Below are 25,147 nucleotides of genomic sequence, written 5' to 3'. Positions count from 1 at the left end.
AAAGGAGGTAAGTAATAAACACATCATTTTTGATACGCTCAATGCAAATTAACAATTATAAAACCCAATACTGTGGCAAATAAGGTGTATTCACCTGCTCAGCAGGAGAATCCGGTCTTTCCCTTGTGAGAAGGCAATGTGGAACTTCTCCAAAAGCCGCACCAGGTATGGGATGTACACGGTGGGCAGGCCACACTTCGTGCTCACCACATGTTCCACGTCGCTCATCTTGAGACAGCCATCACGCATTGGCTGAGCCTTTCCCAGAGCCACCAACTGCCATCCGTGATAAATGCATCTAAAGTCACAAGATTAACTTCCACAAGGTAGCTAAAATCTGATGAAATAGAGTCAGTGGGACAACCGAGCGGACTGGTCCCAAGTGGCTGAATTACAATGAATTTTGGCTTAAACTGAGCAGTTGGAGAAAATCTTCTTCTTCCTTTTCTTTACTTTATAAGGAGTGAGGTCCAAAGTACCAAGCTTCTACCCTGCTTTGACCATGATACTCCTCCACTTCCTCATCCTCAACCAATCCCTCCTCGCACAATCCTCCCATCTCAACTGCGGTCTAACTCTTTTCCTCCTACCTTGCTCCTTCAACCGATCCGCTCTCTCTACTATTCTCTCTTCCTCCATACATAGCATGTGTCCAGACCACTACATCCGGCTTCAATCTCCACAGCAAGCTCATCTGCACACCAATCTCCTTCCTCAGTTCATGTATTCTCCTTCTATCCATCCTCTTCCACTCCCGCAATCCTCCTGACCCAGTCGTTCTCACAAACCTGCAACCTCTGTTATCTCTCTGTCAGTGCCACCATTTCGAGACCGTAAAGGTAGGCCAGTGTTACACAATGATTTGATCAAAATGCCATCTCTGACATTAAAAAAAAAACATTTATGGGCAATTTCAGATCTTAAAAAAACATATTTTATAATAAAAGCAGAAATTTTTAATTAGAAAATTTTTAATTATAAAAATAAAATAAAATGAAGTAGAAAATTTAAATGTGATAGTCTCTCGTTGGCAGGATGGTCTAGAGGTATGCACACTTGCCTCTGAGCCATCTAACCTGGGTTTGAATCTCAACCCAACGATACACTGTCATCATGGTGTCTCACAGGCAGGGTGAGGCATCAGAGTGTGTGTGTGTGTGTGTGTGTGTGTGTGTGTGTGTGTGCGTGCGTGTGTGTGTGCGTGCGTGTGTGTGTGCGTGTGTGTGTGCGTGCGTGTGTGTGTGCGTGCGTGTGTGTGTGCGTGCGCGCGTGCGCGCGCGCGCGCAGGTTATTCAAGTTGGCCTTTAAATGGACGTTAAACTGGACGAGTCCAAGCCACAAACTGCAGAGCCCAGGTTAGAAACTGCAGAGCCCAGGTTAGAAACTGTAGAGCCCAGGCCACAAACTGCAGAGCCCAGGCCACAAACTGCAGAGCCTCGGCTACAAGCTGCAGAGCCCAGGCTACAAACTGCAGAGCCTCGGCTACAAACTGCGGAGCCCAGGCTACAAACTGCAGAGCCTCGCTACAAACTGCAGAGCCCAGGTTACAGACTGCAGAGCCCAGGTTACAAACTGCAGAGCCTCGGCAACAGTCTGCAGAGCCTCGGCTTCAAACTGCAGAGCCCAGGCTACAAACTGCAGAGCCCAGGCTACAAACTGCAGAGCCCAGGCTACAAACTGCAGAGCCCCGGCTACAAACTGCAGAGCCCAGGTTACAAACTGCAGAGAGCAGGCCACAAACTGCAGAGAGCAGGCCACAAACTGCAGAGCCCAGGTTGCAAACTGCAGAGCCCAGGTTGCAAACTGCAGAGCCCAGGTTACAAACTGCAGAGCCCAGGCCACAAACTGCAGAGCCCAGGTTACAAACTGCAGAGCCCAGGTTACAAACTGCAGAGCCCAGGTTACAAACTGCAGAGCCCAGGTTACAAACTGCAGAGAGCAGGCCACAAACTGCAGAGCCCAGGTTACAAACTGCAGAGCCCAAGTTACAAACTGCAGAGCCCAGGTTACAAACTGCAGAGAGCAGGCAACAAACTGCAGAGCCCAGGTTACAAACTGCAGAGCCCAGGTTGCAAACTGCAGAGCCCAGGTTGCAAACTGCAGAGCCCAGGTTACAAACTGCAGAGCCCAGGCCACAAACTGCAGAGCCCAGGTTACAAACTGCAGAGCCCAGGTTACAAACTGCAGAGCCCAGGTTACAAACTGCAGAGCCCAGGTTACAAACTGCAGAGCCCAGGTTGCAAACTGCAGAGCCCAGGTTACAAACTGCAGAGCCCAGGTTACAAACTGCAGAGCCCAGGTTACAAACTGCAGAGCCCAGGTTACAAACTGCAGAGCCCAGGTTACAAACTGCAGAGCCCAGGTTGCAAACGGCAGAGCCCAGGTTACAAACTGCAGAGCCCAGGTTACAAACTGCAGAGCCCAGGTTACAAACTGCAGAGCCCAGGTTACAAACTGCAGAGCCCAGGTTGCAAACGGCAGAGCCCAGGTTACAAACTGCAGAGCCCAGGTTACAAACTGCAGAGCCCAGGTTACAAACTGCAGAGCCCAGGTTGCAAACGGCAGAGCCCAGGTTGCAAACTGCAGAGCCCAGGTTACAAACTGCAGAGCCGAGGCCACAAACTGCAGAGCCGAGGCCACAAACTGCAGAGCCCAGGCCACAAACTGCAGAGCCCAGGTTACAAACTGCAGAGCCTAGGCCACAAACTGCAGAGCCTAGGCTACAAACTGCAGAGCCTAGGCCACAAACTGCAGAGCTCAGGCCACAAACTGCAGAGCCTAGGCCACAAACTGCAGAGCCTAGGCCACAAACTGCAGAGCCCAGGTTACAAACTGCAGAGCCTAGGCCACAAACTGCAGAGCTCAGGCCACAAACTGCAGAGCCTAGGCTACAAACTGCAGAGCCCAGGCCACAAACTACAGAGCTCAGGTCATAATCTGCGAAGGCGAGGCCGCATTGTCCACAGAAGCTTGTGGCACTGGCAATTAAAATACAAACCGGGTCATGCCATATTCTGCACCTTGAAAGACTGATCTATGAGACTGTAGACCAGCAGGTATTCACCAGGATGTCAACAATCTCTTTCTTACTTTTGCAGTCATTACAGTACAATGCATGACGTCATTATACAGTAATTATTTCACTGAAAGAATGAGCCCCAAATCTTCAAGACGAATGGCAAGCACAATTCCCGAGCTCGACCGTTGCCCTTATCATTTCTAAAGCCGGATCAATGAGGCCAAATAGTAGGGGCACCAACATCAGTAGTGAAGCCATCAATAATCATAATTATCATAATGATATAGCATTCCGGTGCTCGGGATAGTACTGCGGGAAATAGGGTGAACAATTCTTCATCCTCATTGGGTGCAGAGGCATTGCTTGGAGTGTACAAAGCAATAACAATAATATAACGAGTCAACGTCTGAAGAGTGCATGCATTAAACAGCTGTGAACATGGGTCAAGGTAGTGAGGGCCTTCACTGCTTGCTTATCCAGAGCAAGTGCTGTTATTTGATATAGATCATCGATGCATTGGGAGAAGACAAATGCATGGTCGGGAGTGCGGGTGAATCCACTTCCATTCAACTGCACTTCCATAAAGCCAGTGATGGAGACAGTAGTGATAACTTTCTTGAGAGAAAGGATGCTTATCCAGTGGTCATCATGGACTGAACATTCCATGTGCAGATATAAATGCATTTCCGTGTCCGTAGGTCCAAGGAGGTATCCAGATACATGATTCAGATTGCGCATTCCATTGCTTTGATTCTTATTCTTTGATACTGTGGGAGAGGAGGTAAGTTTTCCAAGGCAGCTTTCCAGGCCTGCAGATGGCAGTGCGCATCGGCCACATTTGGGGATGAACACCTAGTGCTCCTGTTAACTGATTTTGACTTTACTTCGTACGAAGTACTTGCACCAGTGGTTCCTGTTACAAAGCCAGCCCGGTTATAGCACCTGTCAATTGATGACTACAGTGGGGTTTTGCATAGGGGTGGGGCAAGGGGCCTTCCTCCAAGAGCTGGCATAAAGTATTTCAAGGAAGTTTAGTCCGCCAAATTTTACACCACCATCCACCTGCAGATGCCTTTGTACACTCTGACAGAGCTGGTCGCCGAGATATTTTCAAGGAATTCCCAACATTTGCTACTTGGGAGAGGACGATATTTGCATTTGCACAACGCGCATAGTAATGGGGGTGGCATAAATGTGATGTTTTTTTTGTTTGTTTTTTTTGTAGAGAAGATCGAGGCTCGTGAAGGAGCTAACATTAATCACACAAAAAGTCAAACCGACACATAAAACACAAAACAAGGGGAGCGGTAAACAAGACGGGGAGAGAGAGGGAAGGACACATACACAACATTTGAGAGCAGGGACATCGAGAGAACTGTGGGAGGGAGAGGGCTTGGGGGGAGGTGGGAGAGGTATAAAACATATTGCTGTGGTTTTGAGATTGGTACAGTAAAGGTTAATGAAGGTTAAAGGTTTGCCCCCCATAGATAGTCACACGAGCAACATGTAGCCTCATTTGTAGTATAGTTATGTCTTAGTATGTGTGAGAGTAGGCCCCTTCCAATGTTAATCCTGCGTTGTTGTAAAGACAGGAGGATAGGCCCTACTTCTACAAACCATTCCACCTCTACAGGCTCGATCCCGTTTGTTAAGCATTGGTTGCTCACGAGTTGAGTTAACACGAGGTAGGCCTCGGCAGGTGGAGGAGGGTTGAGCTCGGCGCGGCAGCAGTGGGGACGGTAAGCATGAGTCACCAATCAGGGCTCACAGCGTGTGGCTGCAGCACTGCATCATAGGGCGTGGTTGGAACATCGATCGGGCCAAGGGCGTGGCAATAAAACCGATCGCGCAAAGCCCCCACCTCAGTTATGAGGAGGGAGAGGCGCTCGTTGAGTTCGTGAGTCGAGTTATGAGGAGGGAGAGGCGCTCGTTGAGTTTGTGAGTCCAGTTATGAGAAGGGAGAGGCGTTCGTCAGTTGCAGTCCAGTTATGAGAAGGGAGAGGCAGGCGCTCGTCAAGTTGAGTCGAGGAGTTCTGAGTTCGGAGAAAGGAGACGCGCTTGAAGGGAATCATTCGCGGTGTATGAAATTGGTGACGAGAAATACGTGGGCGCAGCCAAGGCGGTTATAACTTGCGCGGTTCAGCGAAAGCGAGTGAACGCTGCTGAATAACCGCCAGCTGCGCAAAGTCCGCCCTCTACCGTTCGCCCCGAGATTATTGCCCGCTTTGTTCGAGCGACAAGATACGAGTTCCTGCCTTCGCCTACCTTCATCTTCGCGGGACGTGCCGGGGACCGTGGAGAGGGAGACGGGGCCGATCCTGGACGACCACCGCGGCGCTGGTGAACATCATCCTGCCCATCTGCAATCCCCGGGTGAGTGTGAGTGAGACGGGCCCGTTTGTCCTGGGGTATTAAGTATAAGACTGTCTAAGTTGCCCTGTGTCTCTTCGTCCTGAGCTGTAAATACGTGCATAATAATTAAACCTATTTGTTCTTCCTTTTCTTCTGTATTCGATCGTCTCTGTGATTTCTCCATTGACTAAGCGTGGCACGAGTAAAACCGCTTGAATCGGGTTCCATTATCTATAACGGCGCGGATCACGTGTACGCAAACCGCTCGGCATATCACCATCACACGTGGTTCGTGTAAGGCTTATTTCTTCGCTTCCAGGGCAGTGCTAGTACTTAGGTACGAGCGAATTTGGTCCCGAAACCCTATTTGGCGCTGTCCGGAAGGGACGTAATAGGTCTAGGGTCGCGCCAGGTCAGTAAAGACAAGGGGATTAATCCCCCCTTGATAAGGGGAGAAGGCCGGCCGCAGATCCGCAACAATATGAACACTGCAAGGACTTCCAGGGAAGAAGTTGGAATTTCCCCCAAAAAAAAAAAAGTGCGTCTGGGGTGAATTAGCGGGGGTAGAAAAGATCAAGGTTTTGGATGGGGGAAGATAAGAGATGGTGGTGAACAGCTGTTTTAAAGACCTGGAGGGAGGAGTGGGATTGAAGGGAGTGGTGGAGTTTGTTCCAGAGGCAGGAGAAAAGGGGAATGAAAGAGTGAAGGTGAGCAGAGAGCCTAGATTTTGGCAGTTTAACCATAAGAGGGTTGCAGGCAGATCTTGTGCGACCTTTAGGAATATTAGGGGGACAGAGCAAAGAGAGAGCTGGGGGAGCAAGGCCGGAGAGGAGTCGGTAGAAGACAGAAAGACCACCAACCTGCCTGCGGTGAGTGAGTGAAAGGCCCTCGGAGTTAGCTTCATCGCAGGAGATTCCAATGATTCTGAAAGCTTTGGTTTCAACAGCGTAAAGCCGAGCTAGGTGTGAGGCAGGAGCACCGGCCCAGAGGGGGGAACAGTATTCCATTGAGCTGCGGATGAAAGCCTTGTATGTGGTGAGGAGTTCAGGTGTGCCAAGGAAGGACTTTGCACGACGGAGGATGCCCAGTCGGCGACTGGCTTTGGAGGCCAGCTTGGAAATGTGGTTTTCCCAAGAAAGACCATGGCAGATAGTGAGACCCAAAAGCTTGAGCGACAGAACTTCTTGGAGAGTATTGTTTTTTGTTGTGGTTTTTTTTTTTTTTTTTTTTTCGTATACTGAATCGAGGCTAACATTTATTTCACAAACAAATCAACCAGACAAACAAGATATATAAAAAGAGGGAGCGGAAGACAAGATGGGGAGAGAAGGGGAAGCACACAAACATAACATTTGAGAGCAGGGAGATGTGTGGGAGGGAGAGGGCTTGGGGGGAGGAGGCGTGGGAAAGGGGGGGGGGGGGGGTGGGAGAAGTATAAAACACAAGGACACCAAGGACTTCCAGGACAGAAGTTGGTATTTCAAAAAAGTGGATTTGGGATGAAATTAGCGGGCGTAGAAAAGATCAAGGTTTTGGAAGGGGGAAGATAAGAGATGGTGGTGAACAGCTGTTTTAAAGACCTGGAGGGTGGAGTGGGATGGGAAGGTAGATGGTGGGTTTGTTGAGAGATGTTGAGAGATGTTGAGAGATGTTGGATGTTGGATGGAATGTAGTTGTTGAGAAAGTAGATGGGAGGGTTTTCCAGTCGGTCTTTTTGGAGAGACATAGTAAGAGTGTGAGATTTGTCAGGATTGAAAGACATGTTCCACTTGTTTGACCAGTCTGTGATTTTGTCCAGGTCTGCAGAGAGTGAGGAGGCTGCAGACTGCCGATCTGAGGGATGAGGAATGGAGCGGCAGATAGTGGAGTTATCAGCAAAGAGATAGAGAGGATTTTTCAGAGAGTCGGAGAGATCATTGATGAAGACCAGAAAAAGCATAGGGCGCAGAACACTGTTTTGGGGAACTCCAGCCTGAACAGGAAGGGGAGATGAGAGAAATCCATTCAGGGCCACATGTTGACTACGACCAGAGAGGAAGTCCGCAAGCCATGTGTGGAGATTTCCATTGATACAATAGGAGGGGAGTTTGGTGAGCAGAGCGGGGTGCCAGACCGTATCGAAGGCACGTGATATGTCAAGGGAGACAGCTCTGATTTCCTCTTTGGCATTGAGGACCTCCATCTATTGTTGAGACAGCAGAAGTAACATGTCCAGAGTAGAATGACCTGGTCTGAATCCAAATTGATGATCAGAGATCAAGCCATTGGAGCAGAGGAAGGATTTGATATCCGAAGCAATTATTGATTCCATGACTTTGCTGAAAATTGGGAGCAGGCTGATTGGTCTGTCGTTGCAAGGATCTGTTTTTGCACATTTTTTGTGTAAAGCGGTAATGTTTGCTGATTTCCAAGATGCTGGCAGATGACATTGAGCAAAAGAGAGGGTGAAAAGAACAGAGAGAGGGTGAGATAGAGCGGCAGAGCAGGATTTTAGGACCCGTGGGCTGATGCCGCCTGGTCCAGTTGCAGAATCAGAGTCGAGGTTTGACAAAAAAAACTTATCCACCTTGTCAGGAGAGAAGGACACAGAGTCCAGGAGCAGTTGGGTTCGACTGGGAAAGGTGGGAACAGTGAGAGATGGGTTTGGGACACAAGATTTTGAGGCAAACACAGAGTTGAGGCATTCGGCTTTGTCACGTGCGGTGTCAACTGTGTAGCCATTTGAGGTAAGGGACGGGATGGAGGGGAAAAAACACCAGAAACGGATTTGACCAGACGCCACCAGGATTTGGAAGAAGGAGACAGGTTTGAGAGTTCATTCTTGAGTGTGGAGAGATAGTGCTTCCTGGCACTCCTGAGGGTAGACACACACTTGTTCCGAGCTTGGTGGAAGGAACAGAGATTGCATTCATTTGGATTTGCCTTCCAAGAGGCAAAGGCAAGTTGTTTCAAGGCAACTGCCTCACCACAAGATTCAGTGTGCCATGGATGGGAGGAAGGGTAAGACAACTGAAGACGAGATGGGATAAATCTGTGCATGAGAGAGAGCAGTTTACTTTGGAAGAATTCCCAGGAAGAATTGATGTCAGAGGCAGTAGAGATGGTAGACCAGTCCAGATGATTGATGGCTGCTTGCAGACCGTGCCAGTCAGCCTGAGTGAAATGCCAGACTCGTCGGCGCTGAGGAGGCTCTCTGAGAATGGAGAGCGATAAAGTATGTACATACGATAAAGTATGTACATCTTTCATGAGCTAGTGTAAACTACTCAATTATTTTACACCTTTCTAGCAATCTCATCACCAAATCCCACGGCGATAAGCATGCCGCAATCAATGTTCTGTTTAATTCAAATGCTCTACCTATTTTCCGAAACAGATCAGCACAAGACTAGTTCTACATTCACCAAATCCCTAATTACATTTTCATTTCATTTTCCAGCTTTTAAAATTAATATCCAAATTAATCCTGGACTCCTCCCACCCACCTCCCCCTTTCTTATATATGGTATTACATTTGCTATTTCCCATACTTCTGATATCTTAAATGAGCGTTTTGCATATGGTGAGGTTAGCAAGAGGATTTTCATATATGATTGCTTGCTGCCATTTTGACTTGTACGACGAGTGTGAGAGTGGGAAACCTGGAGGAGAGGGTATTGTATTTGGGTCTGTCTGTTTGGTTGTCTGCACAGAATGTGCTGACGTAGGCCACAAACGCCGCCTACTGGTAGCCAGTATTATACGTAGTTTTCCAACTGAGTACCTCGATAAAGCATGTACAATTATAATGTGAGTATGTATATAAAGTATGTAGGGTACAATTAGAATGTGAGTACATCAATAAAATACATAGTTTGTTGGGATCAGATTTAACGCGTGTAATCCTTATTATAATTCATGGATCGTTCATCAGTGTGTGTGTGTGTGTGTGTGTGTGTGTGTGTGTTTGTATGTGTATACATGTGTTTGTGTGTCCATTTGTGTGTGTATGTTTTTGTATGTGTGTACATGTTTGTGTGTGCATTTGTGTGTGTATGTGTGTGTAATTTTGTGTGTATGTGTATGTGTGTATGTGTTTTTATAAATATATATATATATATATATGTGTATATATATATGTGTGTATAGCTGTATACATGTGTATACGTGTGTATACATACGTGTGTGTGTGTGTGTGTGTTTATGAGAGTTTATGAGTTTGTCGTGCTACTCCTCTGGCAGTTCTGGGCCTAATACATCCAGACTTGCTACATCGGATCAGCATGACCCCAATTAGTGCAAGGGGTGTTTTTTTCTTAACATCTTTCCAGTGGTCTTGGTGGGGGGAGGGGGTGGCACAAATTCTCTCAGTAAATGTGTATAGGCGTAGTGCCGCCTCCAGGTGGGAGAGGGTATTATAAGTCCCTTCCTTTACACTACAGTATTCATGTCTTCACGATTTCCAGTGCAGTGAGGTGTTTTGAATTATGCTATAAGAGTTATTTTGAATTACACGTTTAAATAAAGATAGTAACACAATCCACCCCCCCCCCCCCCCCCCCCAGCCCCAACCCCGAGCCATTCCCTTAGGGAGCGGGTGATTTTAGCAATCTCAAATAGTTTTTGCTCACCTACACTGTGTGCAGATGTTATACTATAACAAGGACTGATGCCTTCGGAAAGGTAATTAAGATACCAATGAAAGGACAGAAAGAAAGCGAACGCGCTCACCTGCGCCATCACATCACATAGCCATTTCGGGTTCAAGAAGGTAATGTCTTCAAGCTGAAAAGACTGGTCATCAAAATTCAGAAGCACTCCTAAAATGAGAAAACACACCCACAACAGTATGACCATCACCGTGCAAAAGAGAACCGGAGAACGAAGTGATTAAACTCAATAGTGTGTTCAATCTATTACTCGTTCCATGCCATACCAGCATCATGCAAGAAGCGTAAAGCTTGACGCAGCTCTCCAGGATCCAGGTCCACACCATCATTAGCCAGGAGCTTCAGGACGTCTTCCTGGGTGACAACTGGGGGTGCTGACTGCTGTCCAATGCGCAGCAGCCACTTCTCAAACTGAAGATAGCTGTAGGGGATCATCTGGACCATCAATGGCTGACTCTTTGTATGCTTGGGTCGGTCATCAGGAGAGAAGTGATTCGGCAGGTAAACAGCCGCTTCTTCTTCAACATATTCAATACGTTTTCCTTCAAAAAGTGAGTAGGCATTGTCTCTGCTTTATAAACAAAATCATCTGCATGCAGGAAAAGGATTTTAAGCAACAACGTCGAAACATATTCCGACTTTGATTACACTTTACGTCCACTTGGTTAAAAAGCTTCACTGACATGACTGTTACCTCGGGAAAGCTGCACCAACGATTAAGGTTATACAAGTCTATTGATTAATATATACAGGTATATATATATATACACCCATTTATGGAAGCAGAAATAAAATTAATTAATTAATTAAAGAAATAATTTTCAAAATATATCCTCAAATATTTATTCTTCTCCCCCAATGTCCAATGTCCATATATACATGTGTGTGTGTGTGTGTGTGTGTGTTGTTAATGTCCGGCTTCCTTCTTGTAACTACAGTGCAGTAAAAAAAAAAAAAAAACACCTTTAGAGGCCATTTTTCCCCGCAAGCGGGGGTTGGCCTTTTTCGGGGACCGTGGTTGTTGTTGTTTTTCGGTCCCCTTTTTGAAGCAATGTTTTACGGCCGGATGCCCTTCCTGACGCCAACCCTTTTTGCCGCCTTTAACGACAAACAGGGAATTACCAGTGAACTGGTACTCAATTAGCCGACCTCGGAAGGATGACAGGCTGAGTCAACCCCCCTGGCGTTAATTCAGCGATCGACCGAGATTCGAACCCAGGATCCGAGGATCCTAAGCCAGCACCCGAGCCGCTAGCCCAACACCAGGGTTTAAACAACACCAGGGTTCCACCAACACCAACAGTGCAGTAATTGGTCATTATTTTGATGTGCAGATACTAGGGAGGATGATGAGTCGTAGTTCTAGGAGAAACCAGTATGACACTGTGTGTTGAACAGACGAATCAGGAAAAATAAATATAACACTTTCATCACCTTGAACGTACAAGCCACCGAGGCAATGGTAGCCCGGAGTTTGCAAATGCCCTTCTTATTCCCAAGGGCGGAGACGATCCGATGCTCCACGACATTCGAAAAGCCAACAGAGTGCCAACTCTCCCTGATATGGGCAGCAATCTCCATGCTGCCATTGTTCTTGCCTTCAATGAGCAAATCTGCATGCGTTCCGACCAGGATAACTGGGCAATTTGGGGAGTGAACCTGTCAGGATGATAACAAAGGAGAGTCTTGTGAAATGTTCAGCAAACACGACGTTGCATCGAGGTATCTGTTACACCAAGACTCCCTGCTGCTGACACCAACCAGCCACGTGACCATCCCCCCCCAAAATATTAGAATGTACAAAAATAAATAAATAAATAGGAGCTCCATTGAGTTAATGATAGCATGGTCATGACCGCATCAAACCACGTGATAAAACACAATAAACCAAAGGTGCAATTGAATGCATCTCATAGATCAATGGGAACCTTAAAAAAAAAATCTAATTATTTTGATTTGTGCTGTCAGACAGAAGTTATCACTTCCTTTACACAGCTACAATATAAAATGTGTTCCTGTAAAGGCTGGAGTGCACTCAAAGCAGTGTTCTGGACCCAGTCCTATTCCTGATCTTCATAAATGATCTCCGACTCTTTGGAGAATCCTCTATCTATTCGCCGATGACTCCACCCTCTGCTGTAACATCCTTTATCCTTCAGACAGGCAGGCTACAACCTCATCCCTATCTTCAGGCCTTGACAAAATCACGACCTGGTCAAACACTCGGAATATGTCTTTCAATCCTGACAAATCTCACACTCTTACTATGTCTCGAAAATAAACATCTGGCAAACCCTCCTGTGTACTTTCTTAACAATCCTCTTGAAGAAGTTCAGTCATTAAAACTCCTGGGTCTCACTATCAGCCATGATATTTCTTCGGCAAACCGTATTTCGAAGTTGGCTTCAAAAGGCAGTCACCGACTAGGCATCCTCCGTCGTCCAAAGTCCTTCCTCAGCAGACATGAACTCCTATCCACGAACAAGGCCGTTATCCGCAGCTTGATTGAGTACTGCTCTCCCATATTGGCTGGCTCCCTTGCCTCACACCTTGACGCAGTGTAAACCAAGGCCTTCAACATCATTGGAATCTTCTACAATCAAGACCTATCACATTCACATCACCGACAGGTCAGTAGTCTCTCTGTCTTCTGTACCTCCTCTGTGGTCTTGAACCCTCTGCTCTTTCCGTGCTTTGTCCCCCCCCTGGGTCTCTGCCACGTGCATGTGGTCCACCAGCAACTCCTTTCTGGTAATACTATTTGTTAATCGTTCATATATATACAGTCACGTGAAAAAGTAAGTACACCCCATGTAAAGTTTTGACTTTTTCAACATATTTCAACATACAGCTATTTGATCTTCATTTCAACAATATTTCTAGATAAAGGTGATATAATATAATATAACAAATATCATGAAACATTTACATTTTGTGGTCCATTGTACAATTTAAATAAATATAAATGCAAATTTCGCATGTGGAAAAAGTAAGTACACCCTTGGCTCTAATAGGTGGTATTGCCTCCTTTGGCAGAAACAACCTCAAGTAGACGTTTCTTATAACTGTCTTCCAGTCTCTGACATCGACTGGGAGAAATTTTTGCCCACTCCTCCATGCAGAATTCTTTCAGCTGTGCGATGTTTGAGGGGTTTGTTGCATGCACGGCTCGTTTCAAATCCCCCCACAACATCTCGATGGGATTTAGATCCGGGCTTTGACTTGGCCATTCCAGAACCCTCCATTTCTTTCTTTTCAGCCATTTCTTGGTGGATTTACTGGTATGTTTAGGGTCATTGTCAGGTTGCAAGGTCCACCTTCGGTTGAGCTTCAACTTTCCGACAGATGGCCTCACATTATCCTCAAGCACCCTCTGGTAGAATGAATAATTCATAGTGGATTCTATGATGGTGAGCTGCCCAGGCCCTGATGCAGCAAAGCTGCCCCAAACCATATATATTTCCACCACCATGCTTTACAGTTGGTATCAGGTTCTTGCGGTGAAATGCTGTTTTTGGTTTTTGCCAAACATGTCTTCTGGTACTGTGGCCAAATAGCTCTACCTTTGACTCATCTGTCCAGAGCACATTGTTCCAGAAGTGCTGGTCTTCACCGAGGTGTTCATTGGCAAACTTTAGTCTTGCCCTGATGTTCTTTCTGGACAGCAAAGGTTTCCTCCTGGCACACCTCCCATGTAGATCTAATTTGTGCAGCCTCTTTCTTATGGTAGACTCGTGCACTTTGACATCAACAGTGGCAAGGGCTACCTGTAGGTCCCGTGATGACATTCTGGGGTTCTTCGAGACTTCTTTCAGCATCTTGCGGTCTGCTCTCGGGCTGAACTTGCTGGGGCGGCCTGGCCTGAACAAGTTGGCAGTTGTTTGGAATCTTCTCAAATTGTTTGGAGATCTTTTTAAATCCCTTCCCAGACTCGTAGGCATCTATAACCTTCTTTCTGAAGGCCTCAGAGAGCTCTTTTGATCTAGGCATGGTGATGCCGCACACTTCAACAACAAAGAGCAAACCAAACTAAATGTCTGAGGTTTAAATAAGACAGGTTCCTCCAAGATCCCCTCCAACGATGTTTTAATGATTTGCACCTGAGCTGGTGCACCTCATTCTAATTTTAGGTATTTGAAGTAGTGATAAATGTAGGGGTGTACTTACTTTTTCCACATGCGAAATTTTCATTTAAATTTATTTAAATTATACAATGGACTACAAAATGTAAATGTTTCATGATATTTGTTATATTATATCACCTTTATCTATCAATATTGTTGAAATGAAGATCAAATAGCTGTATGTTGAAATATGTTGAAAAAGTCAAAACTTTACATGGGGTGTACTTACTTTTTCGCATGACTGTACATCTTTCATACACAATACATTCGTTCATCTTTCTTCCCCCTTTTGGAAACAACTTCTACAAGCTTTTAAATCTCATTCTTTACTCCAGAGCTTCAAAACAGCTGTTCACCACCATCTTTGATCACCCCATGCAAAACCATGATCTTTTACACCACCATTAGCCACCCCCAAAGCCCACCTCTTTCCATGCTTTCAGTTTTTCCGATCTGAAACTTTGTTTCTGTGTCCATCTTGTCCACACCATGCATCCTCCCCTACCACTCATTCCTCCTCACATCCCTTAGTTGTCCAAGTCTCCCTCTATTTTTTCCCTCATCCCTGTTGATGTTGCATTTGCCCTCTCTCTTTCCCCTTTTCTTTTGTTCTGTTAGATCCTAATCCATTCTATGTTCTAGCTCCTCCACGAGCCTCAATATTGTATGCCAAAATAATATGTATTTGCTCAATGATACAAATATGCTTGCAAGTTTTAAAACAGCAATTCTACCTCAGTGTGGCTGGTATAAGATGCATCAAAGATGGTCAGGAGGTAAATTACCCCAGAGCAGGAAATTACAGCAACCAGTGGCGTCACTAGGGTTGGTGTCACCCAGTGCGGTAACTCATGGTGTCCCCCGCCCCCCACCCACCCATGGACCTACTCCCGTACCAGACCATACAGAATCCTTGGTAATGTTTTTTGTACTAATGTTACTCGTAAATCGTAATTCCCGTATATCACTGAATGTAATGGCAATAATAGTGACATAAACAACTAGCAAAATTAAAATTACACCTTTAAATTACAATATCATACGCACAGCCTAAATGTATTTACATTTACATAGTTTAATGTGGTTAAAGTGAAAATTCGGTAAGAAAACAATAGAATTCAAAGTAAAAACGTTTAAGAATTACATCAAAATTATGGTAATTTTAACGTTAAACTTCATTGTTACACGAGATACATTAATGGATTAGGTTTGCATAATCAATAACGGCCCAAATAATGTCGAACTTGCAGACAAATGCATATGGAAATATACTCATAAATGAAATAATACCATAAAAATAAACAGGAACAAATACACAAGCATTTCAGCACTTGGTGAACATCTCGACTAATTCAGAACTTTCCTTTCCTGGCCTTCAAAGCTGCGAACTGGTGAATCACTTCATCGAAATCAATGCCTTTCGCCAACTCACTTTCAATTGATAATATCGCAAGATCGGAAAGCCTTGACTGTCCCATGGTAGATCGCAAATAGTTCTTTATAAGTTTCAGCTTTGAAAAGCTCCTCTCACATGAAGCCACAGACACACAGATCGTCAGAAATAATTTTAGGCTTAGTGAAAGGGTTGGGAGAGATTCTACGAAGTCCCATTCAGCTATGAATGTCAAAACGTCTAATGTTGCCCAATCTTTGGCTTCTTCCAGATCAATCTCTGCTGCTTTCAGGTACCTTCTCAGCCTTGGTATTTCTATTAGAAGCTCACTCTCGGATACCTCATCATAGAAAGTGGTCAATTTTGGAATGGACACCTTTAACTCTTCTTCAGTGGCAGATATGAGACTCTTCACTTGAACAGCCTCAAACATGGCTGCTACTTCCTTGATGGCTCTTGATCTGATCTGGAGTTCAGAATGAAAGCGATCAAAGCACTCAAGCATCGTCCTCTTATTTTCTTCTTGCAGAGTGCGTCCACCATCCATGACCGCAGAATTTTCTCACCATTTGGCATCACCTTGTAAAACCACTCTTTTGAAAGCTGGCGCACATCTCCCTTTGCTTTTGCATCTTGCCTTGCCGCAACACTGAAAGGCCCATCTTTGTTCTGGAAAGAAGCACTTCCCCTTTTGATGATTTCAACCCGAAAATGATCTGGAACTGGTATCTCCCAGAAAGAAACATAACATAAAATTTGCAAATCTTTCTCCTTAACGTCACTCATCTCATTTACAGTATCATGGCTAGAGTCACTTTCAGCACTCTCTTCTGCTTACAATTCTGCCATTTCCACTCCTTGCTCTTCTGCAGAATGCATGCTAGCATTAGAAGAATCAGCTTTTTCAATTGGAGACTGACGAGCAGTGTCTTTTGATGAACCCTGGCCATCATCTGGTCTTTTGACATATTGAAGCATGGATCCAGCAAGTGTTTTGAATGATGTAATTCTTGCCTCTTTTGCTTTCCTTTGCTGGCATTCACTTGGCCTCTTTGATATTGATTTATGCACTCCATGTGGCATGATAGAATATCCCTGCACAATTTAAAAAAAAGACAAATTAGCAATATTTGAAACAAAATATATAGTTGTAAAAATATAGAATAATATGTGATAAATATAGTTGTAAATTGCTTAAATGTAATTGTAACCGTTAAGGTTCAGGTTATGTAATAGAGGAGCACTGCGCAAATGAGATCTCCGGAAACCTTAGGTCTCGCACAGAAGCCGTTTATTCGTTGGCTCCGTGAAACTACAACATGAGAAACGGGCATGAAATTACCGACAGATCTCATTACAAGCTACAAAAATTGCAATTCACAATATCGGCTTCGATACAAAAAATTACACTTCTTGTCGTTCTGTACGAGAAAACATCAATGGCGAATACGGACCGTTAACAATGATTACACATCAAATTGAATTCTTCCAGCTAAATAAACAAATGTCCTATAAACGACCAATGTGATAAACGTTTTATGTATCAAGGAAACGAATGAGATTACTGATTACATACCAACTATGGATCCTTAATTAATCTCTCGCAAGACTTCAGTGTTCACTCTCAGCATGATGTTCTCCAGTTCGTAGAACAAACATGGCCGCTACAAATCGCGTCACCACATGATCGTGCTCCAGATCGTGAAACTTCGAAAGACTTCACTAATTAAAATATGGAAATAGCTATGGGGCCTAATGTTGCCGGTGTACGTCACAAAAATCAATATGTAAAGTGCTGTTAAGAAAAACAAGGTGTGAACCACCGCTAAAACCTCATTCCCACAGCTGCTACACCGCCATAACCTTTAGCATGGCAAAACCGAAATGAAAGGTTTGCTTGGTTATGAAAACTCGTCTGGTTGGCAGTCATTACAGTAATATTTCTTAGATTATATGAATACTAACAACAAAATTGTTTTGTAAAATCTTTCTACATTGAATTACAACATTATTAGTTACAATATTATTAGTAACTGAACGGAAGCCTTTTTTATTTTCTCCTTCTTTTCCTTTAATTACTACTTCATTCTCAAAAAAGTTATTGATAAAGGTTCACAAATACTAATTACCACAATAATGTAGCTAAAACACCAGAAAATTTGACAAAAGCAGCGACTATAAAAACACCAGCGGCAACGAAAACAGCGCATGCTTGTAGCCCGTGCAGACGAAACCACGTGATTCGAAGCGTCATTGTAATTGGGTAATAATGACCGCTCTGACCGAAGCGCATTAGAAGGTTCAAAAAGTAAATTAGCATAGAGTTTTAGTCTTGTAGGTATATTGGTACATGTAAGCTGGGCTTACGGAAAATGTTTTTGTTGTTATTACTAACTACAGGGATATTTTTATAAAAATTAATAAATTTCTGCTGAAACACTGCAAAAATTTGGTGTCGCCCCCTCTGATATAGTCACCCGGAGTGGTCCGCACCCCCCCCCCCCCCCCGAATCCCCTTAGTGACACCAGTGACAGCAACCACGGGTACTTAACGTCAATTGAAAATATGAAAGTCCATTGAGAATCATTGAAAACTAGAACGGCACACGGTAGAGCGCATACCTTCGCCAGGCTGAACAGTTTATGTTTGGCAATCCACTGAGAGGCCGGATCTGGATTCGTACCTGAACCAAAATCTAATCAGCTTGTTCTCATCACCGAACCAACTCGTCCACCAAGTTTATTCATAAATCGTCCACAACTTTTTTAAATATGATGTTATATATCGCTTTTTGCCCGATCTCTCAATGGGAAAGAATCACTTAAAAATGAAAATAATGCTCGGATCTGAATCCATATTCAGATTTTCAACAAAATCTAATCGTCTCGGTCTTGTGACACACCCAACCTCCCCACTAAGGTTCGTCCAAATCTGTTCATAACTTTTTGAGATATCCTGCTATATATCGATTTTAACCCTATCACTCAATGGTGCAATGGTACTCAATGGTACTCAGCCTGGTGTTGGCTTAGCGGTTAGGGTGCCGGCTTGGGATCTTAGGATCCTGGGTTCGAATCCCGGCCGATCGCTGAATTAATGCCAGGGGGGTTGACTCAGCCTGTCATCCTTCCGAGGTCGGCAAATTGAGTACCAGCTTGCTGGGATGAATGATCCCGGTGTGTACCCCGGTTTAGAATAGGTACACCGTATCCCTGCGCATCGTAAGAGGCGACTAAGGGTTGGCGTCAGGAAGGGCATCTGGCCATAAAAACATTGCCTCAAACAGGGAACCATGATTGTCATGGGGCCCGCAAGGCTAACCCCCGCTCTAGCGGGGAAAATGGCCTTAAAACGATCATTCATTCATATTCACTCAATGGTGAAGAATCACTTCAAAAATTCTCTGATCCAGATCCGCATCCGGATCCGGTGTTCACCAAAATTGAATCAATTCTTCCAGGTCACATACACAAACTCTCCACCAAATTTCGTCGGAATCTGTCCACAACTTTTTGAGACATCTTGTTCACAGACAAACACACAGACAGACGGGGGTGAAAACATATCCTCCATCCACCTTCGGTGGCGGAGGTAATGAAATGTATGATTAATGTTTTGTAAGCACATTGTTGAAAGCGATTCCAATACGAAGCGAGACCTTGATGTTGAGGAACCAATGTTGGAGACTGGAAGCCTCTGCCTCAGCTCTGCTGGCATCATACACAACCAGGTACAGGTTCCGCCGAGACATGAAACAAGGCACGATGCTTCTGTAGCCCTCCTCGCCTGATAAACACAAATTTCTCAACTCACTCACCACATTGTCTCTTTAAGCACAGATATTGACTCAATAAATTGGGTTTTCAAACAGAAAACCAATTTCACTCACCGGGAAAATCCCAACAACCAAACACGAGCTTTTCCTCCTTGTACGAGTACACCCAGTCTCGAATGACCATGTCTCGACGACAGCCTGCTTCAACTTCTTTTGGTTTCTGTTCACACAAAAGTGACAGCAGTGTGCTCTTCCCACTCTGCGGAGAACCCACCACAACAAGGCGCACACGGCGGTAAGGCACAGCCCGCTGCAGTCGGTGGTACAGAAACCTGGGGCCATGGGAGGGCACAAACAAGTTTGATAGATTAAAATGCCTCATGATTAATCAATAGAGAAGAAGGAGTTCAGTTTGAGAATATCAAAGGAGGAATGATCATTGACTATTTGGCTCGGCCATTGAATCAAAATGTCCTTTTCCTAATATCTCAAAAAGTTATGCACAGATTCGGACGAAACTTGGTGGACAGGTTGGGTGTGTCACAAGGAAAAATCGATTTGATTTTGATAAAGATCTGAATCCGGATCCGGATATGAGAATTTTTTAAAATTTCTAAGTGGTTCTTCACCATTGAGTGATGGGGCCAAAAACTATACATAGCATGATATTTCAAAAAGTTGTGGACGGATTATGACAAAACTTGGTGGATGAGTTGGGTAGGTGACAAGAACAAGCCGATTCGATTTTCGTTCAGGTCCGAATCCAGATTTGGCCCATCAAGTGGGATACAAAATGTATGCTCTCTACCGAGTACCGTTTTAGTTTACTCTTTATTTCTCCCTTTCTTTATCTACCTGTCTAGGGAGAAGTGAATTTTGGCAGAATTTTTTTTTCTGCAAGGTTCACTTGGCTGCGCCTCAATCGGATCAAGGGTTGTGGAGTTGCGGCTGAAACCTGAATCCTATCCAGGTTCCTCCTGATGACTCCATCTTTGCTCTTTACTTCTTCGTGTTCCTTCTGGTGATTCCAATGCAGTATTTGGTCTTTCGTTTGAGTAAGTTTCCTCTTTCGAATGATTTTCAATTTTGTTTGGCTGCCAGACGGGCTCACTCCTCTCTGCGCATGTGCAATCGGGCCAAATTCATAGCCAAAGTACAGCTAAACTACAGGTTTGTTTTCTGATTCATGTTCCGATTCGTGTTACATCATTAAATTGAAATTAAGTTGGTCCTTGATCATAAGCGGGCGTTTTCAGACAGAAGTACAGACAGAAGTGCACCAATTGCTTATCCCCGCTTTTCACTTTGCGTGCAAGGGGTAAATATGGTTTGTGAATTTGGCCGCAAAAGTCAACACAAACTTAAATCATTTAAAAAGCAAATTTCATCAATTAATGACTCTTTGTGTGTATGTGCGTGCTCCACAAATTAACATTGCCATTTATTGATACATTACAAATGGCTGCAATGTAAAGGCAATTTGTATAGCACAGGCCTTTTTCAATACCTCAAGACTCATGAATCAATGCAACTCATTTACTGAAGTCTAGCCATGCGCTTTCCTACCACAAGAGGTCTTTGGTCGAGCCGCCAAAGCACGACATATCAAGGTCAAGATTAAGTCCATCCAGCGGAAAGTCCCACAGGTGTCTGAGACAACCAAGTTCATTTGGTAGAGAAGAGATCAAGTTATAGCTCAAGTCTAATGTGCACAAACTCTTCAGCTGTCCAATTTCTGATGGCATCTGCAAGTACAAGAAAAAACACAGATAAATGCTTGTTTGTTTTAGTGCCGAGGCTCGTAGAGGAGTTATATCACAGAATGGACCAGGATGGAATGGCAAGAACAGTAGGAAGAAGTGTGTGAAATGGGAGCAGGAGTTGGGACACACCAAAAGCAGGGTTGAAGGACAAAATAGAGGGAGACTTGGAGGGATAAGGAATGTGGGGAAGAATGAGAGCAAGGGGAGGCCAAAGCGGATGAACAAGATGGATACAGCCGCAAACTCTCAATCACAGTGGAAGAAACAACTGGAACGTCACAAAATATTATTTGCTGCTTCTCCTAAAATATTTTCCAGCCCAGTTTTTAACATTTCTGGAGAACATACGTGAATGAAAGTATGGATTACATTTCATTCAGCATCTCCTTTATTCACCCCGACTCACAGTGCATTTCCTTGTCATTCAACACCGAAACCGCCGACCAATTTTTACTGACCTCAGTTATTGCATTGTGATTGGCAGAGAACTTCTCCAGGTGATACCAGTGCTCTCCGGCTGCCTCAAGTTGCAGCTTTTGCAAGTGATTGTGGCTGAGCACGAGTTCCCTCAAGTTATCTGCACGCCACCGCCCTGGTGCAGGCATCTCCTCTATGTAGTTGTTGCTCAAGTTCACCGACCGTAGTCTGTAAAGAGAAAATACAATCTTTCCATCTTCAGAAGGTATGTGCCATTATCCTATTAAATGCTGAGTGTCAAGTAAAGAAGTGAAACGTACCATTTTTAAAGACTTTGGTATGACCCAGCTGGGGTCTGAATCAAACTGCCAATCTACTAGATGCAGAGTGGATACTCAAACCATTATGCCACAGAGCAATGTCCTGAGATTGTAATAAATGTACCCCGAAAACCACAAACATTTTCCGATGTGTCAACGTATTATTCCAGATAATACGTCAATGGAAGGCTAGGACTGGTAGGATGGCCTAGAGGTAGGCACACTCGTCTCTAAACATCTAGACTGGGTTTGAATCCCGACCAGGCTACAAACTGTTATCTCAGTGTTTTACAGGCAAAGTGATTCATCAATGTGTGTGCCGTCCCTCGGATGGACGTTAAGCAGGCATCTCGTCTGCCGACATCAGTAGGTGGACGTTAAAGTTCCCACTGTGTCCGTAAAAAGTAGGCGAGCAATCGCCAGCACCATGGCCAAAATTCCAAATTCTTGCTGTGACCTCGAGTGCGCCCTGTCCCAAAGGGTCAACACCCATTAGATGGACATGCAGAGTAATAGTGGTAGTGGTAGTGGTGGTGGTGGTGGTGGTGGTGGTGGAGGTGTTAGTGTCTGGTAAGACAAGGGAAAATTGTTTCCCCGATGTCGTCCGATAGATTTACTGGGACTCCTTTGTGCCACACTCGATGGAATAATTCCTTGACATTGAGGGCATCAACTCTCCCCTTTCCTCTGACATTTATCTCTCGTATTCACAAGTAAAGATCTCAGTGAAACACAACTTTTGGTACATTTACCGTACTAGTCTCGTCTGCATGGGGCGATTACTCGATCTATGGTGGGAATCTGGTCAGAGTGACCGGCTTCATTCAGGCTGTGGGCATCTAGTGAGGATGCCTGGCGCTACTGATGATGATGATGATAACATGGTTTGATACACAGGATCAAAAGCAACAAGAGCAACAGCAGTACGTACTGTGTAAGGGACAGTACAGCAGGAGGCACGGCAGAGAGGTGGTTGTGAGACAGATTCAGCGTGTTTACCATTGAAGGAAGGCTTTCCAACTTTCCTGCAAGCAAGAATGATTTTAAAAAAAAATTAACAGCAGAAATGGCAGCAACCTGCAGAGCAGAATTGCGATCACGGTCACACCTTGCAACATTTGAGCATTACAAATATACTTGATGATCTGATCGCCCCAAATAACCTTCTCCGTCTTCCCCAATAACTAGATCTCGACGGTTTTGCGATTCTATTCCAAGTACGATTTTCTTAGCGACTCAAAGCAAAACCCAAACCTCGTCATTTCAAATGATCTCGATGACATCGCTTTGTATAATTCCAATCATCTTAACCTCATTTGCAGTCTCCCCTAAAAGAGTGATTTAATGAGGTACAGGATTACATGCAAAGTGACATTTTGGGTGAATGGTAATGGATAGGAAGAGGGCGACTTTGAAGGGAAATAGAAAGGAAGAGAAAAGATGAGTCAAGGCAGGATGTCTCAAAATGGTGTTTTTATCTCCAAAGCTAGTGCACTGAAACCATCCATCATTATTCTCTACTTTACATCCTCGTACCCAATGCCTCCTGAACTTTGTGAATTTCTCAAATGAAGAATGTACAGAAAGTTCTGGCTAACCTCATGTTCTCAAATCCTGTCCAGATGACATCAGTGTCATCAAAGCCTATTTTTTTTGTTTTTTGGTTTAGGGCAAAATGATCCATCAGTAATGAAGCTTTTGTTTAATTCCTTTCCTATCTCTCAACTCCAGGTGGCACCACTTATGAGCTATGGCTTATCAGTTTGAGAAATATCCGAAATATGAAAATTAGAAAATTACCTTTGCTAACATATATTATAAAAACATATTTGCAAAGCTTCATGTTCAAACTCACCAATGGAATTGTTGGATAGGAGCAGATTATCTAATCTGAGACAAGAGGAGAACTGACCAGGAATCAGGTTGGAAAGGCCATTTCGAGACAAATCCAGGAACTCAAGACAAGGTAGGTTCAGGATGTTGGGCAAAGATTCAAGTATGTTCCTGTATGATCAGAACACAGTCCGTTTCATAGGAACCTTCCCAAGCAAACATGATAAAGCATTACTGTGCAGTAAAATATGCATATTTTACACACACTTTTTTTTTTTTTTTTGTATACTGAATCGAGGCTCGTGAAAGAGCTAAATGTGTGTATAATGACATATTATACACACATATTGATATGTGATCATGCAAATATTATACGCGACATATTATACATTTTATACACCCACACATGCTATCGGAGGTGGATACTTTGAGGCCTGCTAAGTCTCCGATCCATCTTCTGAACCCCACCCACGTGTAGAGATAGCAGTCAACAACAGCAACTTGCATGCACACACATACACACATATACGTGCACACACTCATTTATGCAATAAAGCTGGACTGTCTGTCTGTCCTGAACTAGTCCCTCAGTTTTGGGGCTTGCCCCGCCAAACTTTCTGTGGAACCTTTTGAGGGTCCCAGACTCCCAGCGGGTGTCCTAAGGCAAATAAGTGGGAGGTTTCATAAATTTCTCAATAAAATTACGATTTTGATATTGCACCCGTACAAAGCTGCTCTCGCAATAGGTAAACACATTCATGGGATCGGAATTAACAGTTTCACCATTTACCACATGTGCAAACATTCGCTGGTTCAGAAAATAATTATTTCAATACATATGTCATTTTGAGTTTACACCCTCAATACGCCGATCTTTCTCCGCATGTAAATGTGTAGCGGCATAATTTTGCCTTTGATCTTAAATATAACAAGAATGACCGCACTGTGGTCACAACCTGCGACAAAATACAGTAACGGGCTGATTGGGAAGCACACATTTAATCAGCTATTAAAAGATTAACTTGACACCTCTCATCCATGTCAACCTCCACCACGGTTATATCAGAACGGGCTGATTTGTCACAGTAACGGATTTTTAACCCCAAAATGGGGCCATTCAAAAATTACATAACACTATTTTTTTTAGGGATCGCGTATCATGCGTGCTGACAAACTTCATTAAATCTTACTAATAATTTTATTCCACATATGATTGGATTTTTCGGGGTCCTTCATCGCAACACTCGACCCAAACAAAGCCAATGGATATCTGATGCAACAAACCCAGGAAGTGTATTATGAGCAGAGGCCTACAGGCCTGATGCCTTATGCCCACCAGAAACATGGCAGCCATTTGCCCGAGGGGTGGGTGGAGTCAGGTGACAAATGTGGGTGAGGTCCAGCAGCTGTCTGACCAATGGGGACACATTTCGAAATCGACCCACAACAAGAACCACAACAACAAGAAGAAGCACAACAACAACAACAACAACCACACGGA

General features: G+C 44.3%; 1 protein-coding gene across 6 annotated transcripts in view; it reads right to left on the bottom strand.

Annotated features, from left to right (window-relative positions):
- LRRK2 (leucine rich repeat kinase 2) overlaps nt 1–25,147 on the bottom strand; it is a 221,783-nt gene that overhangs the window by 100,245 nt on the left and 96,391 nt on the right. For all 6 annotated transcript variants that reach the window (XR_010986405.2, XR_010986404.2, XM_068131309.2 and 3 more), the window contains 10 exons: nt 23,669–23,817; nt 22,745–22,838; nt 21,535–21,721; nt 20,880–21,058; nt 19,428–19,645; nt 19,197–19,324; nt 11,455–11,679; nt 10,287–10,485; nt 10,082–10,170; nt 95–276 (listed from right to left, as the gene is read on the bottom strand). Coding sequence is in view for 4 of the 6 variants with exons in the window: in XM_068131309.2 (XP_067987410.2) it covers nt 95–276; nt 10,082–10,170; nt 10,287–10,485; nt 11,455–11,679; nt 19,197–19,324; nt 19,428–19,645; nt 20,880–21,058; nt 21,535–21,721; nt 22,745–22,838; nt 23,669–23,817 (1,650 nt within the window). In the remaining 2 variants the exon portion in view is untranslated. The remainder of the gene's footprint in view (nt 1–94; nt 277–10,081; nt 10,171–10,286; nt 10,486–11,454; nt 11,680–19,196; nt 19,325–19,427; nt 19,646–20,879; nt 21,059–21,534; nt 21,722–22,744; nt 22,839–23,668; nt 23,818–25,147) is intronic.

This window comes from Myxine glutinosa, chromosome 11 (genome assembly GCF_964187855.1).
Source record: "Myxine glutinosa chromosome 11, kmMyxGlut1.1, whole genome shotgun sequence".
Lineage (NCBI taxonomy): Eukaryota > Metazoa > Chordata > Myxini > Myxiniformes > Myxinidae > Myxine > Myxine glutinosa.
This window is presented reverse-complemented; position numbering and strand designations above follow the sequence as displayed.